At 41.3% G+C, this 16,405-nt stretch overlaps 1 protein-coding gene across 2 annotated transcripts in view; it reads right to left on the bottom strand.

Annotated features, from left to right (window-relative positions):
- Positions 1–16,405, bottom strand: part of Mtr (5-methyltetrahydrofolate-homocysteine methyltransferase) — an 85,902-nt gene that overhangs the window by 24,578 nt on the left and 44,919 nt on the right. For both annotated transcript variants that reach the window (XM_036187957.1, XM_036187959.1), the window contains exons 16-22: positions 15,826–16,005; positions 12,451–12,567; positions 11,711–11,851; positions 8,878–8,967; positions 7,521–7,673; positions 6,560–6,667; positions 5,074–5,174 (exon numbers count right to left, since the gene is read on the bottom strand). In XM_036187957.1, the coding sequence (XP_036043850.1) occupies positions 5,074–5,174; positions 6,560–6,667; positions 7,521–7,673; positions 8,878–8,967; positions 11,711–11,851; positions 12,451–12,567; positions 15,826–16,005 (890 nt within the window). The remainder of the gene's footprint in view (positions 1–5,073; positions 5,175–6,559; positions 6,668–7,520; positions 7,674–8,877; positions 8,968–11,710; positions 11,852–12,450; positions 12,568–15,825; positions 16,006–16,405) is intronic.

Below are 16,405 nucleotides of genomic sequence, written 5' to 3'. Positions count from 1 at the left end.
AGAACAAGATCCTGGCAGCTCTGAGATTATACCCTGAAAAAAGACCTTGTAGACCAGGACAAGAACTAAGATTCTCTGATAAGTTACTGCAGGAGTTGAATGGAGGAGTAAGATTGGTTGCAGTCAAACAGATTCACTTTGAACCAGAGAAGCCCAGGGGAAAAGCAGAAACTGGTTAGGTTGCTACACACACTGAGACATCTAACAACAATAGTCTGGCCCAGTTTAGAAGCAATTATGGGTGGTGAGCTGGCCATACCCTGCAAACACTGTATTATACGAAGCTGGGGAGAAGAGAAGCAGGAACACCCAAGGGTGTATGAGCAGTGTTTTGAAACAAGTGAGTTAGAGAGAGGTGTTCTTAAGATGATAGCAACTAATTCCATTTTCAAAATATTAGTTTGCTATTTCAATTCAAATAGAGCCCTTTAGGCAGTTACATGAACATCTGGAGTCTGAGAGGAGAGATCCACATGAAGACAATGGGCCTTATCAGAGTCAAGACACTAGATAGATGATGAGACTGAGCCTGTCCTGGGCCTGACTACTTGGGGATTCCTGTACCTGTAGCACCAATGCTATCAGCTCCCTGGAAATACAAGCCTTGAGCCCAAACCTATCCTCCCACCAGACCTGAGCCTCCATAAGATACAATGAGAGGGGGAAGGAAAGGTTAAGAAGCACCATTCTAGACAGAGAAGAAGCCCAAGGGCTGAGCCTGGAGGCATTCTTGTGTTTGAGGATGCTCAGAGAAGAAGGGGCCAGAAGAAGAGTGACGAGCACTGGTCAGTGAGGTAGACTGAGGACAGTGAGCAAAGGGACTGGGAAGCAATGTCAACCTGCAGTTCTTAACCTGCCTTCAAGAAGTCTTGCTGGGAAATGACTGAATACACTCCTGGAGTATTTCCAATTTCTACACACAGAGAGCTTAGGGCCTCACAAAGGCAGTCCCTCCCAGCCTTGAGTACCAATCTAGCACTGAGGCTGTCCCAGGGCATCTCCAAGGGCACACCAATGAACTGCCTAGCGTATCTGAGAAACAGAAGCTCTGAATTAGACTCCTGCATGACATCTGCTCCATAGAGTGTTCCAGTGGACACAGAGACCGTTAAGATCAAACAACAACTAGAGGCGTCTCCAGGGACACCAGAGCTACACTTTGAAAACTGAAGTAGTAGTACCAGGTAGGTGCAGGGAAGAAAGGGAAGCCCAGGCTGATCCTACACCATGATGGTTTGGGGCCATGACCAGCTAAAACTCCATGAGCTACCTGGGGCCTAGAGGTGGGTATGACTAGTCTACCCTTGCCATTCCCTCCCACCCCCACTCTGGTCTCCTCCTGTTCACCCACTCCCTTTACCATCCCTTGCTCAATCTGAGTGGTGTACACCCCATGTCTGTGGGTCGCCCCTACTGTTTCCTGCCACAGAAAAGACGAAAAAGAAGGAAAAATGAAAATTTACCTATGTCTGGTGGTACACATCTGCAGCCCCAGCACTTGGAGGGCTAAAATAGGAAGAACTCAAGTTCAAGGCCACCCTGGACTACACAGTAAGACCTAGTGTGAAAAGAAAGAAAAGTGAGGGGGGGGAGGAAAGGTGGGGAGGAGAGTGGTGAAAACTGTTACTTGCCCAATGTTCTTCCCTGGTGTTTAGAACAGGGCTCTAAGAGCTGGTAAGATGGCTCAGTGGGTAAAGGTATTTGCCACCAAGCCTGACATCCTGATTTCCACAAGCACTAGCGTGTATACATACACATATATTGTTTTTAAAGTATTTTTCAAAAGAGCTTTAAGTATACATTGTACTTGGGATTTAAATTCAGAAAAAAATGTAAGCTACAAAACAGGAGTGACTAATGGTGTCCAACAGTATTTTAAATTACACAGAATTTATAAAATAGACAAAAATAGCACTTTTCCTCTTCAGAAGAAATCACAAAGAAAAGTAAAATTGTGCAAATATAGCCAAGATGACTTAAGCCTCCACCAATAAATAAACGGGTAAAGACAATGTAATATATGCATGGAATGAACTACTGTTCAGCCACCAAAAACAAAACAAAACAAAACCCATGGAATTCTGTCATTTGCAGCAAAATAGATGGGGCTAATGGACATTAAGTTAAACAATCCAGACACAGAAATATGACCTCTCTCCTGTGAAGAAACTTAAAAGTTGACCTTAACGCGTAAGAAAGTTGAAAAGTGATTAGCAGAGGCTAGGTAGGGTGAGAAGAGGAAGAGGAAGAGCTGCAGAGCAGACTTAGCTACAAGAGTTAAGCAGGAGAAATGAGTCCTCATGTTCCACAGCAGTGCGGACAGTGAGGACACTGAGATAAATGCTTGCTCAATATACATTGTATCCATGTATTTTCATGTCACACTTTATAAATACGTAACTTAGGAATATGTATTCCGTGCCAATTAAAAATAGCAGAGAGGTAGAGAGAGGGAGGGAGAAGGGAAGGGTGCAAATGAAAGGAAACTCAACTGTACTAAACTGCAGTTCCTCTTTCAAGGGACCTGACAGTACCTGTCACGTCCTTACTGCTGCCCCTGCAATTCACACATCCTACCACTAGATGGAAGCATCCTACCAGTCCAGCACGGAGCTGTGATTTTTCCCCCCCTCCTCTACTTGAGGGTCTACTGCTGTTCCTTTTTTCCCCCTTTTTCTTTCCCCCACTCTAAATCTGCATCATTTGAAGTCCTAAATCTTGGCCATACATTTTGGTGGAAGCCCACATAAAATAACCTAGAAGGAAGCATCTGCTCTCTGTCTTCTTGCCTAGGCTGGCCTGGAACTCGATATGTTGATCCACCCACCTCTGTATTTGAGTTCTGGGATTAAAGACCTACACCACCACACCCAGCTCATTTCTATTTTTAAAAAAACTAAATTTTTCAAAGTCCTTCCATCAAAATATGACAAGTGAAAGGCCTCTAAATTACTGATGACCCTGTAAGGTACTGATAGGGGCTGGATTAGCATCAGCTGCCCTTGACTTAGAGTTTTCTGTTGATAGCAGATTTTCTTATATAACTAGTGTTAAATAGGGAAAGTACATAACTGTCTTCTCCATAGCTGAGACAATATATCTAAAATCAACTGTCATGTAATCAATAATCTGATCAAAAACACTTCTGAATATTCTAACTTATTTCTCAATGGAAATTTGGAATACATTACAGTTTAAGTTGATGCAGGTCAAAACAATATTAGCAAGTAAGTGTCATCACAGAACAAAGGCTGACTCATTTTAACGAATAATAAATAGGTGGTAGAAACTGCAGTCCTGATTTTCAAGGCTAGGAAAGAATGCTGTCTTCAAGTCTGGCTAGAAAAAAAGTTAGAAAGACTGTCCACTGGGAAAGCTGCCTCCCTGACACAACCGGCCTGGGCCTTCCTGAATAGAGTCTAATCGGTGTTCCAGACAGAGATGGGTCAAGTGCTGAGAGGAGAGGCTAGGAGGGCTCACTGTTAGCTGACAGCCGAAAAGAGAGCACTAGAGGGCATAACCATAGCACCAGCAGACTTCTCCATCTGAGAAAAAGCACAGTGGGAAGTAGCCCCTGACTCCAAAGGACTGCTGGCCAGACATGGACCAGGACAGGCATTAATGATTTTTCATTGAACTATATTGTCAAGTGAGGAAAATATAAACTTAATATAAGTCATTAGCTTATGTGGAAATAACTTTGTTATGAATATTTATTCATTATGAGATAGCAAAAAGAAGTTTTATCTGAATATATCACTCCAAAAGCTGCATCATCACTGGGATGACTAATCTTGGTTGTCAACTTGACTACACTTGAAAGTATCTAAAACCCAAGCAGTGTGGTGTACTTGTGAGGGATTTTTCTTGGTTGGATTATTTGAAGTGGGAGATCCACCCTAAATCTAGATCTTTGAGGTCCAAAGATTCACCTTAAGTCTGGACCACTTTCTTAGTGGCAGCCCACATAAAAGGACACAGAAGACGAAGCTTCGCTTTCTGTCTGCTTGCCCCCACTCCAAGCAGGTAAGCCTACTTGTTTGGGATTCCAAAGTGGACTGAAATGGGCAGCTCTCTAGGACCACTCTGGGACTCCAGCACCAGACTGGAGGATAATAACTACAAGATCCTTGGCCTTTCTGTCAGGAAACAGATGGATCAGAAACTACCTGGACCACAGCCTCTCTAATAAATCCTTACTAATATATAAACATGGATTAGTTCATTCTATCAGTTCTGTTCCTTAGAGAACACTAGTATAATCACCAAGAAAACACAGGACATCAAGACTAGTAAAGACAAAGCCTTCCTACAAAGCCAGCTCTCATAAGAACCCCGGTCTAAAACCTGGCAGTTTGCTGAGTGGAAAATGGTACATGCTGGACATGAGAAGCCTTGTACTGGCTGGTTTTGTATAAACTTGATACAAGCTGCAGTCATCAATGGAAGGAGCCTCAGTTGAGGAAGTGCCTCCATGAGATCCAGCTGTAAGGCATTTTCTCAATTAGTGATCAGTGGGGGAGGGCCCAATCAATGTGGGTGGTGCTATCCCTGGGCTGGTCCTGGAAGCTATAAGAAAGCAGGCTGAGCAAGCCAAGTAAAGCAAGCCAGTAAGCAGCTCCCTTCCACTGCCTCTGCATCAGTTCCTGCCTCAAGATTCCTGTCCTGCTTGAGTTCCTGTCCTGACGTCCTTTGGTGACGAACAGCAATGTGGATGTGTAAGCTGAATACTCTTTCCTCCCCAACTTGCTTTTTGGTCATGGTGTTTCATAGCAGCAATAGAAACTCTAAGACAAGCCTGATGAGCCACTATTAGAGACTATGTCCAATACAGATTCTCAAGAAGCCTCCTGGGTGCCTGGCTCTAGGGATTACGTCTTACTCTCTATGCCCTTAACAAATACCTAGGAGATACATAATTATGAACCTACAAAAAAAGCTGTGTTCACAGCTGCAGACAAACACCAAACACTTCCCATGGCCATAACCACCCCATCCCTGTCACCCAGTGAAACATTTACCATTTACATTCCTTTTTAAACATGAAGGGGATGAAGTGAGGTCTCAACTTACCGGAAATTATTACAGCCCAGCACCACACCAACTATGTTCTTGCCTATGTCATGTACATCACCTTTAACAGTGGCCAGCACAATGGTGCCTTGGTAAGGGTCCTGCAAAGTGAGGCAAGCAGTTGAGCATGGGTGGGAAGTCACTAGGAAAAACCATCTGATTCTCATGAGCCACACAGGTGATGGCGGAGGAATAAACACCAGAACCACCTCAGAGGTAGGTAGGGGACCCAATAACAGTCTCTACTTGGAGCTCCGTGCCTCCCAGAAGTTCCAAAGAGGCCTGCCTAGCAAGTCAGCCCAGGGATTTCAACCAAGCTCACAGGTTCTAGCATCTGAAAGAGGGTCAACAGTCAGACACAGTCCTACAGCGAAAGACCATATCCTTAACCCTGAAACTGTCAAGATATATTGCTGAGAGTTGGAAAGGAGAGAGTGTTGTGGAATATTTAACTATGTAAAGATTTGTTTCATTTGTTTATGCTGCAGAATATTACTTTCACTGTGTAAAGGTATCTTACATTTGTTTCTGCTGCATTTGTTTAATTATGTAAAGAGGTGTTACATGGTTGTTTCACCTTTCCAGCCTAAGGCACCTAACTGATCTAATAAAGAGCTAAGTGGCCAATACCTAGGCAGGAGAGGGATAGGTGGGCAGAGAGGAGAAATCTAGAAAGGAGAAAAGAAAGGTGAGAATAAGGGAGAAAGAGAGAGGCCTAGGGCCAGCCAGCTAGATGGAGTAGGACATACAGAAGGAAAGAAAGGTAAAAAGCCTGGGGCAAAATGTAGATGAAGAGAAACAGGTTAAATTATAAGAGCTAGCAAGAAACAAGCATAAGATAAGGCTAAGCATTCATAACTAATATTAAGTCTCCATGTCATGATTTGGAAGCTGGTTGGTGGCTCAAAAGAAAGCTGCTACAAGGGAGGAGCTGGCCAACTGCAGATTTCCCTCAAATTTTGAAAGCAGCCCAGTGCAGGGAATGAAGAAGCATCTTTTATTTCTCTAAAACAATTCTTTTGTGCACTGATGAAACAAGAAAATGGAAAGGAAAGGCATGCAAGGCATGCATCATCTCTCTAATTCAGCCAACTGCAAATTTAGATGAAGAATTTGGAGTTCTAGAGACCAAAGTTACCTGAACTACACAGGGCTCTAAATAAAGTAAAAAGCCTAGTGGTTGACTCTGGTGGTGTAGTCAGCAAGGATGACTGCTATAAAGTGGTACCAAGGGTACAACCAAAGAGTATTTGGGGAAGAGCTTTCTAAAAGCAAACATGAACATGGTCAACAAGATGACGCAGTAGGGGAAGATCTGCTGTGAAAACCTAAAGACCTGAGTTCAATGCCTGAGTCCACCCAGTAAAGGCAGAAAGGGGGCACCAACTTTTATGAAGCTTTACTGATGAGGTTCCTGACCCCATAAAAACAATAGTCTTCCAGGCCAGCTCCTGAAAAGGCTCCAGGCCTGGACAAAACAACTTGCCTCTTCTTCAACTGAACCATTAAGCACTCTGGCTTCTTCTCTTTCTTTTTCCATGAAAGGGATAAGGTGTCCAACAGCCTTCTTCATGACACGGGCTGACTTTATAACCTGGATGAAAGCAGAGTCAGGCATCATTATCAAACCATCATATGACTGCCACTGTTGACCTGTGAAGCTTCAGGACCAATTAAGAATGCATAATTCAATGGTCCCAGATTTCTACAGTGAGCAAGATGAGGAATTAGATCCCTGTGGGGAACACCAATAAATGAGGCACGGCAAGAGGAAAACCAAACACAAACCAAAGGTTATAGTTTCTCTTTCTCATCTTTTACTTGGTAGGGTTTCTTTTTTTCCCCTGCCTAAAGTTCTTATACTGTGTCTCTGAATTCTACATGTCTATTAAGTTCCATGTCTCAACATGATGCACCCCCATTATTCTATCCCCAGGATTTTAACTCACTTAAAATTGAGGTTTATGAAAGAAGAGGCTCTTTTAGCTTTTTATATGCTTCAGAGCCCCTAACCTAGATTTGTTAAATGATAGTTTTAAGTAGTTGCTTTAAAAAAAGTTCTGTTTTTACTTAAAGCATACCATTTTAAGTCCTACTATTTAAAAGAGTAATATATTTTCTAATTATGCATTCTTAAAGACGGTTACTGGCTTATCAAGTCAAATGTTAGTATTAACATTACATTTCTCTTGGGTAGGCACTAAGGTGAGAGGTGGCATGGAAATTCAGAGTATGCAGATTATGGTACTAAGAATGTCTGCAAGCTTTCTAACCTCTACACACTCTAAAGATGGACTGGCAAGAGATGGTTCCTAAATACACCCAGAGAAGGGGTGATTAGATAACACTGTCAAGCTCCACCTATACTGAAAACTCAGAAAATACTCAAACTCAGTATTTACTGAAAAACAGAAAAAGAGGTCTGTTAAGATGTTTGTTTTGCCAACCTGAGGTAGAAACATTTTTCCAGCTCCGAAAAGATCACCAACCACTTTCATGCCATTCATTAGAGGCCCTTCAATTATATTCAGAGGTCGGGGGTATTTTTCCTGGTTTAACCTGGCTTCTTCAGTATCTTCAACAATGTGCTTTTCAATGCCCTTAAAAGAAAAAAAGAAAGAAAAAGAGGCAATTGTATTAATTGTATTAAGGTCAAAATCAAAGAATTAATCAGGGAGATGCTTAAGAGCACGAATTCCAGAATCAGCCTGACAGAGTATGTATGAGTCCTGCTTCTCATCACTAATGCAGGTATTTATTAAGTTTTAGTTTCCTCACAGAATCACAACAGTACCAACCCTGTGTTTATTTTGACAATCACTGCGATGTCATTTATTTACAATGTCTAGCTAGTAATAGGAAGTAACTTTAAAAAAATGAGGTATTAGTGAAGACAAGAATGTAGCTCAGTGTAAAGTGGGTGTCTATCATGTGTGAGGATATGGGTTAAATCCTCAGCAACTGATTAAATGCTAGGAAATAAACATTTCTATAAAATTAGTATCTATCTGCTCAATGAGGTGTGGTGATGCACTCAGGAGGCGCTAGCAAGTGGATTCTCTGTGGATTCAAGACCAGCTTGATCTACATGGTGAGTTCCAGGCCAGCCAGGGACACATAGTAAGATCCTCTCTCAAATAAATAAATAAACCAGTATCTTCTCTCATTATGTATAACACTAATGGCTAGAACAGGATTCAACACAAGACAGGCCCTCAGGTGAAGTTTAAAAAAAAAAAAAAAAATGGAACTTTCTTCCCTTGATTTGCCTGGCCTTTGCTGACAAGCCTCTAAAGCCGAGGATCCTCAAGGATTGTAGGCTACAAATGAATAGTCCAAAACCTGAAATATGTGACTCTTGGAAGGTCTAAGAATTAAAAGTTAAATTCTAGAGCCTTTTTAAAAAACACTCTGGAATTTTCCAGACTCACAAATGTGGAAAGTGGTATCTTACCTAAAATTCTATCTATTGTGGAAGAGCCATTACTGTCCTGCTGACTGACCTAAAGGAACCTGGTTTAGAGAGGGTTCTCGAGCTCAGAACTACTAATTGCCTGGGCAAGTCCTTGCTGTGTATGTGGGCCTATCCTGTGCACTGCAGTCACTGAGTTCCAAAGCATCTTCCACCCCATCTGTGAAACCGGACACATCTTTAGACACTGTCAAACGGCACTGGGAAACAGACCCCTGCAGGTTAGGAATCAATGGTCAAAAGTCTAGGGCAGTGCCCCCTCCACCTGCTGTCAGCAACAGCACCAGGGTGCCGTGAGGCACCAGGCTTCCTGTACAGGCTCTGGAACTCACCTTCACGAGAGCATACTCAAGACGCTCTTCAATGGAACCATTCCTCCACTCATCTGTCTGGATGACTTTCTTCCCTCCTTTGCCATGAGTCTGAAGTACAATTAAGACCAAAAAGTAAGTATAAATGATACATAGTGAACTATCTGCAGCAAATAAAAAAAGCAGTGTCTTTAAGTTCCCAGACCCCAAGGTGTTCAAATGAATCAAGACTGAAGTAATGTTGAAAAAGAAAAAAAAAATCTTTTAAAATTTGAACTTTCAGTAGAGAAAAGGGATGGTTATACTTTTTCTTTCTTAAAATTAACAACTGACATCAAAATATTTCTAGGACATAAAGGTTATTCTCTAACACTCATGAAGGATCAACATCACCCACACACTATCGTCAAGAATATGGGAGCCATAAAGCAGTAGTGGCACATTCCTATAATTCCAACACTTGGAAAGCTGAGGCAGAATTTTGAGTTCCAGGTCAACATACACTAAATAATAAAACCATGTCTTAAAAAAAAGTCAAAACCAAGAAAAGCTAGCACGAAGGCAGAATGGCCTTGGACACAGACACACTAAGCAGTGTGAGATCCTGCTCATTGAGATGTTATCATCTAAGGGAGGGAGGAAGAAAACCAAGAAGGGAAAGCTCTAAGAGTATACATCTGGGGCTGAATGGAGGACGTGTAATAACATGGAAGTCTGAGGGAACAGACACCACCATCTGAGACAGTGATAATGGACTTCAAGAAGCTGAGTCTCGAGGGAAGAAACTCAGAAAAGGGATAAAGGCACAGCACAAGTATCCTGGCACACTGGGTAGCTCACACAACCCTGTATATTCTTCCCTCTCCTCTGGTGGCACCAGCTGCCCAAGTCAGAAATCTTAGTGCTAAGCAGCCAGATGGCTCAGAGGATAAGCACGTGCTGGGATGCCTGATGGTCTGAGTTCAATCCCTAGAAACCGTGTAAACGTAGAAGGAAAGAAATTACTTCAAAACTGCCGATTACCACATGCCTGTCTGTAGGCTCTGGGAGGCAGGGCCACAGCTCCTATTACTCAGACCCTTGAAGTTCAGGCAGAGCACAGACAAAAGGCTTGGTGACCATTAGCTAAATGACTGAATGGTGGACCAGAATTGATAATGCTGGAGCAATGCTTATACAGGAAAGGAGAGGCCAAGTTACAGAAATTCATTCTGGCCTTAAATCCTCAGTCAACCGAGGAAAGGGAGAAGACAGTATTCAATGTTCTGTAGTCAGTCACACTCCAAGTACTGTTTTTAAAGGAAACTCACAAGGGGAGAATGCAACTCATACATATCTGTGATGAAGGCCTGACAACAGGAAGAGAAGGACAAACATAAAGCCATTATGTAACTGAGTACAAAGGACAGAAGGAATTAGGGAGAAGGCCAAGGTGGTAAGGAGAAAGTCTAAAGAGATAATTAAAAAAGAAAAGGCCATTCTAACGCTCACAACATCACTGATACACATAAGCAGAAAAGTTCTAGCAGCCGTACAATCAAAACAATTCCTGACTTGGGGAAGTTCCTGTATTAAAACATCCAATCCAGAAAAAAATAGTGTGCCACATTCATGAGTCAGTGAGGGAAATATGGATATAGATAATGGTAAATACAAACAAAGACCAATAAGATTTCACTCACATGAAAAAAACTGCCCCACAACTGATAGCTACACTCAGGTTAATTTTACCTGGTTAATTTTACCCAAAAAAATCAATATTTAGAATGAAGCAGTCATTTTAGAAGTACAAGGGAACACACCAAGCCCATTTTACTTCTAATCAGTCACTTAAAAGGACGTTCATAATGCAAAGACAAAATACAGGAACGTGGGAGATAGCTCAGTGGTGGAGCATTTACCTAGCATGTTCAAATGCTGGGGTTCAATCCCCAACACACACACACCAAAGATAGTAATGACCACAACACATTGCACAATTTTTAATGGTAGCTAAAATTAAAAACTAGAGTCTTCACCCTTACTAGTGTTCACAGTACTGTGTTATGGCATAATCTTTAGTACAGTGTGAAGAATTATCATTAGGATTGGTTTAATAAAAACTAAATGGCCAATAGCTAGGCAGGATTTTCAGGGCAGAGATAACGCTGGGAAGAAGAAAGGCAGAGTCACCAGTGGATGCAGAGGGAACAGACAGGTAAATACCACAAGTCACATGGCAACATGAAGATGAAGAGAAATAGATTAATTTAAGTTATAAGAGCTAGTGGGACAAGCCTAAGCTATCAGCCAAGTTTTCATAATTAATTAGAAGCCTCCATGTGGTTATTTGGAAGCTGGTAGGAGAGCCAGAAAAAGTCCACCTACAAATGCCCCATCTGCCTACAGTACTGTAAGGTACTCTGCTTGCTACTACTAGAGAAAGATAATCACCAACTCAGCTACAAGACCTGCAACCTGCAGCAGTGACCTGCCTGTATGATATACTGGTGTAGCAGTGGCACAAACAATGTGGGAAGGAGCAACCAACCACTCTCTGATTAGATTTAAAGCTCACTCCATGAGTTAAAACCGGTATCTAACACTGCTCAAGTGGTCAAGAACCTAAGATCAGATAGACAATAAGCCTAGAGGAAAACCAAATACTATTTCCTGCTTTACCAATAGATCAGTGTCTCACTCAGCCATCATTGGACAGGCTTTCTCTTGTAGTTGATAAAAAACATGATGATGATAATGATCCAGAGACATGAGTCTACATTTGTTTCTATTCTACAATAAAGGTCCAGTAGCTACCCGTGAATGATAAATTCTAAGGCAGGAAAAGCTACCCTTTGGATACTTTTTCCTTTACCTGTGCATATCGTAAGAGTTTCTCGGTAGCCTCAGAGTCTCTGTTCCAGATGAGGTCTTCACAGAGCTGAAGAAGGTCCTTTTGGATATCATCATACACAGGAAGGTTGCCAGCATTGACTATGCCCATGTCCATACCAAACTAAGGGTAATATAAAGGAAAATGAGAATTTTTACTGACATCCTAAATCAGGGATCAGAGAAAAATACTTCATAATATAGCTGGTCACTATTCAACTCTGCTGTAGTGTAAAAGCAGCCCTAGACAAGACACAGGAGAAGGGATGAGGGCACTCTGTTCCACTGAAGCTTCATTTAAAGACAGAAGAGGCCAGTTATCATGCAGGACTCTGTCTTTATGCCTGCCGTACGTCCAAGTACAGCGCCATCATTTTTGTTTCAATTCTTTGAAAATCTTGCATGTGTTTACAATGTATGTGTGTGGGTACACACATACCATGGCAAATGTATGGAGGTCAGAGGACAACTCTATGTGTTGGTTCTTGCCTTTCGTTTTGTTTCAGACAGGGTCTCTTGTTCACCACTGGACATGCTAGGCTAGCTGGTTCTCAATCTTCCAAGGATTCTGTCCCTATCTCTCATTCACCAGTAGGAGCTACTACTAAACTAAGTTTCACAGAGGCTGTGCAATTTCAACTCAAGTCCTCAGGCTTGTACAGCGAACACTTCACCCACAGAGCCATCTTCCCAGCACCTAAGCTAAAGTTGGTTTCACCATACCTTGATGGCATGGTAAAGAAAAACACCATGCATTGCTTCTCGAATGGCTTCCATCCCTCGGAAGGAGAAGGACAAGTTAGAAAGACCTCCACTTATTCTGACTCCTGGTAATGTTTCCTGGAAAAGTGTAAAAACATGAAAAGAATCTCTTATTTTGTCAAAAACCACCATCAGCCATACCTCGTAAGCTCTGTACACAGGAGAAGTAAAAAAAAAAAAAAAAAAAAAAAAGTCCAGAGTAACTCTGAGCTTGTTACTAGGCCAAGAACAGTTTGCCACATAACTTTGTCAAGTACTCTGGTTCCTCTTTTAGTATATATATCTGTAGCCTTTCACAGTGTCACTTCTAAGTACTGCTTCATTAGTAGCCTTTCCTAATAGACGTTAGCCTTTGTAGGAAAAACATCGAATCCTATTTTTATCTCTATAGTGACCATCGTAAGGCATGAAAATGAGTTACAAAAAATGTTTGCTGATGGGGGGGGGAGGAATGACACAGAAAGCAAAAGATTATGTGCATGCATCTATAAATGTGCATGTGCACACATCCCTGACCCGTTCAAAGCTGGAAGTCTACAGTAACTTAAATGAACAAGCTCTCTAGTTTATCATCAACTTGACAAAATACAGAAGAGCAAAGCCAGCTGAGATGCCTATGGCAATATCAAGCATTAGCCATAACAGTAACACTCAACACAGGCCTAGTGTCCAGGAAGACAGCTTGCCATTGTCTAGCCATTCCACCCCTAAGACACAGAGAAACTCAGGTATATGTGCTTAACTCAGGCATACGGGCCTAACACATTAGGTTGGTGCAAAAGTAACAGTAGGTTTCATTGTGGAAATTCGTTCCTTAATGTTGAAATACATTCTTGGTAAGTCTGGTTATGGTAAAAAAAAAAAAAAAAAGTAGTCCTGCTTTATGAGGTTTTTGCTAATAATTACTTGCTTTTTAAAATATTTATTTTATACTATGCATGCCTGCAGCTGGTACTAGTCAAAAGAAAGAGTCCAGTTCTTCTCCATGGCATCATTTGCCTATACATCACACAACCAATGCTTCAGAAGTCAAGAACTAGGCTATGAAGTTTTTGCCTTAACAACCATATTCACTTGATCACTCACCAACAGACTGCCATTTCAAACATCTTGATAACTTTTTGAAGGAAAAAAATTTCCACAATCAGCAGAACAGAGAAAATTCTTTCCAAGAGTTACTGAATCCTGAAGCACTGACTTTTAAAAAAGTGTTTATTACATTTATTTATTTATTTGGAGTAGTATGCAAACTGAGTGTGAAGAAGAGGTCAGAACATGACTTGCAGCAGTCAGTTCTCACCTTCCCTATTATGTAGGACCTAGGGACTGAACACAGACCATCAGTTTGACTGATACCAAATGCCTTTACCTGCTGAACCATCTTCACAGCCTGTAAAACACTGATTTTTTTTTTAATGCTAGGAGAATTAAAAAATTTATTTCTCATTGGTAAAAACAAGTTGGTTATAAATGGTTCCTATTTTGATTAATGAAGGTATGTTTGAGCCTAGTTGTGATTTAAAATTTACCATCTGAAACTGCAATTAATTTTTTTTTTTTTTTTTTTTTTTTTTTGGTTTTTCAAGACAGGGTTTCTCTGTGTAGCTTTGCGCCTTTCCTGGAACTCACTTTGTAGCCCAGGCTGGCCTCAAACTCACAGAGATCCACCTGGCTCTGCCTCCCGAGTGCTGGGATTAAAGGCGTGCACCACCACCACCCGGCACTGCAATTAATTTTGCACCAACCTAATACAAGAATGTTCACAATTGTTGAACAGTGAAATGGCTAGTCGTGGCTTAGGCAAATAATTATACACTAATAAAAATGAACAAATATAGCTATAGCAATACAGATAAAATTTAAAACGAGGCTGATGTGGGCCTGGTGGCACTGGAGAAGGGTTGGGCAGGAGGCTGGTAAATTTAAACCAGCCTAAGCTACATGGTAGACTCGCGCCCCCCCCCCCCAAAAAAAAAAGTTGAATAGGAAGAAAACAGCATAAGCAATTTATGATTTGAATCACATTAGACTCAAAAAGAGGCCAGTTTACACTATGTGGATATATACCTAATTCTTGTAATTCCCTAATAGTTCTGTCCGCACAAGCAACATAGCAGCTGGCAGCCTCTGGTCACATGTTCATCACCTCATCAACATACAGCCTTGTTTTGTGTGTCTGTTAAGCACATCGTATGGGCTGGAGATGGCAGAACAGTTGAGCGCAAACTGGTGTCGGGCGGTGGTGGCGCCCACCTTTAATCCCAGCACTCGGGAGGCAGAGGCAGCGGATCTCTGCGGGTTGGAGGGAAAGGCGCAAAGCTACACAGAGAAACCCTGTCTCAAAAAGAGTGCACATTGCCCCTGTAAACAGCAGCCGTGTACCCACTTTGGCTCACAACAGCCTCTAACTCAGTGCCAGGGAATCCAATACTCTTTGGCTTTTGGGGTGCTTGAATCTATGTAGTACACAAAAAACCAACCAGGCACACACACATATATATAAATAAAAATGAGTAAGTATTTAAAGACACTTTATTTGGTGTGCATATCTTAATTATTAAGACTAAACTCATGGCCAGCAGCCCTGTGACTTATGTCTGAATGAGGCTTATTCAACAAGCATTTTCTCTACTAGACACACCATAGGTGTCCTGCACTTGTGAACACTAAAAAGCACTAGTACCAGGACTGAAGGGCATTTTCAAACAGGGAAATCACAAACAAAAAGCAGAACATAAAAGGGCACTGACCAGACTCACAAGACACCTGTTTACAGAGTAAGCGCTGACTGAGGATGTGAGTCAAGCCTACACAAGGCATGTCCAAAGCTGACTACAAAAGCAGCCTGAGTACTGACTCAGGTCAAAACTAAATTTTAGAGCATACGCTGGCAAGCACAAAAATCAATGGATATAAATGTAAACTAAACATGCATATAAGTAATAAAATTATTAGCAAAAACAATAATGAAGTCTCAGAACCATAGATATCAGAATGAAAGTTACTTCATGAAATTGAGAATAAGGCATACCCAGAAAAAGAGAGATGGGGCAGTAGCCTCATGCCACTTCAGAAAAGTCAAAGTTACTATATGGTGCATAACTACTTATCTACTATAGACTACAGACTGTATGTTTTATATATTCTCATGTATGTTACACACTATAGTTAAAATAGCATTATATACAAGATAAAAGTCCCTAAATTTTAGAAAACTAAGGATAGGAACGTTCCTATTCTCAGCAAATCACTATGTGTTAGTTCTAAGCACGCACTAAACCAAGGTGATAAATTTGAGCTGTGTCTTGGGTAAAAACAGCAAATACCCAGACTTACTTTAATGACTCTTGTTGCATGAATAAAATTGATAGCATACAAGTTATGTTCTTCCATTCCAGTACCAATGGTAAGAATGTTGGGGTCAAAGATGATGTCATTTGGATTGAAGCCCAGATTTTCCACAAGTAGATGGTAGGCTCGGGTACACACACTGATTTTAACATCTGTTTCTGTTGCCTGAGAAACAAACAGAAATGTCATTTACAATAGAAAAGCAAATTGTTGTCTATGGAAACAGCATATGTCACTTACCAGAACCACTCAAATCTCAATGACTATTTCTTCGAAACCCAAATGTCAAACCTCTAAACATTCATCAATTTATCTCAGAAAAGAATAAGTTAGAGACTTTGTCTTCAATATAACAATTTTATTCCTTATGTAAAAATTCATATATGATATATTAACAAAGTGGCTTTCTAAAGACAGATGTGGTTTAAAAATCAAACTCCACTAAAGACAGATGAAAAACAGGCAGCTGAGCATCACACCTGTCACTCTAGCACTGGAGAGGGTGAGGCAGAACTGTGACATGTAGGGGCCACCCTGAGTTACATACGTGAGTGTCAAGTCACTG

Source organism: Onychomys torridus, chromosome 5 (genome assembly GCF_903995425.1).
Source record: "Onychomys torridus chromosome 5, mOncTor1.1, whole genome shotgun sequence".
Taxonomy (NCBI): domain Eukaryota; kingdom Metazoa; phylum Chordata; class Mammalia; order Rodentia; family Cricetidae; genus Onychomys; species Onychomys torridus.
The sequence above is the reverse complement of the archived record's forward strand: the minus strand, read 5'-3'. Positions and strand labels throughout refer to the sequence as shown.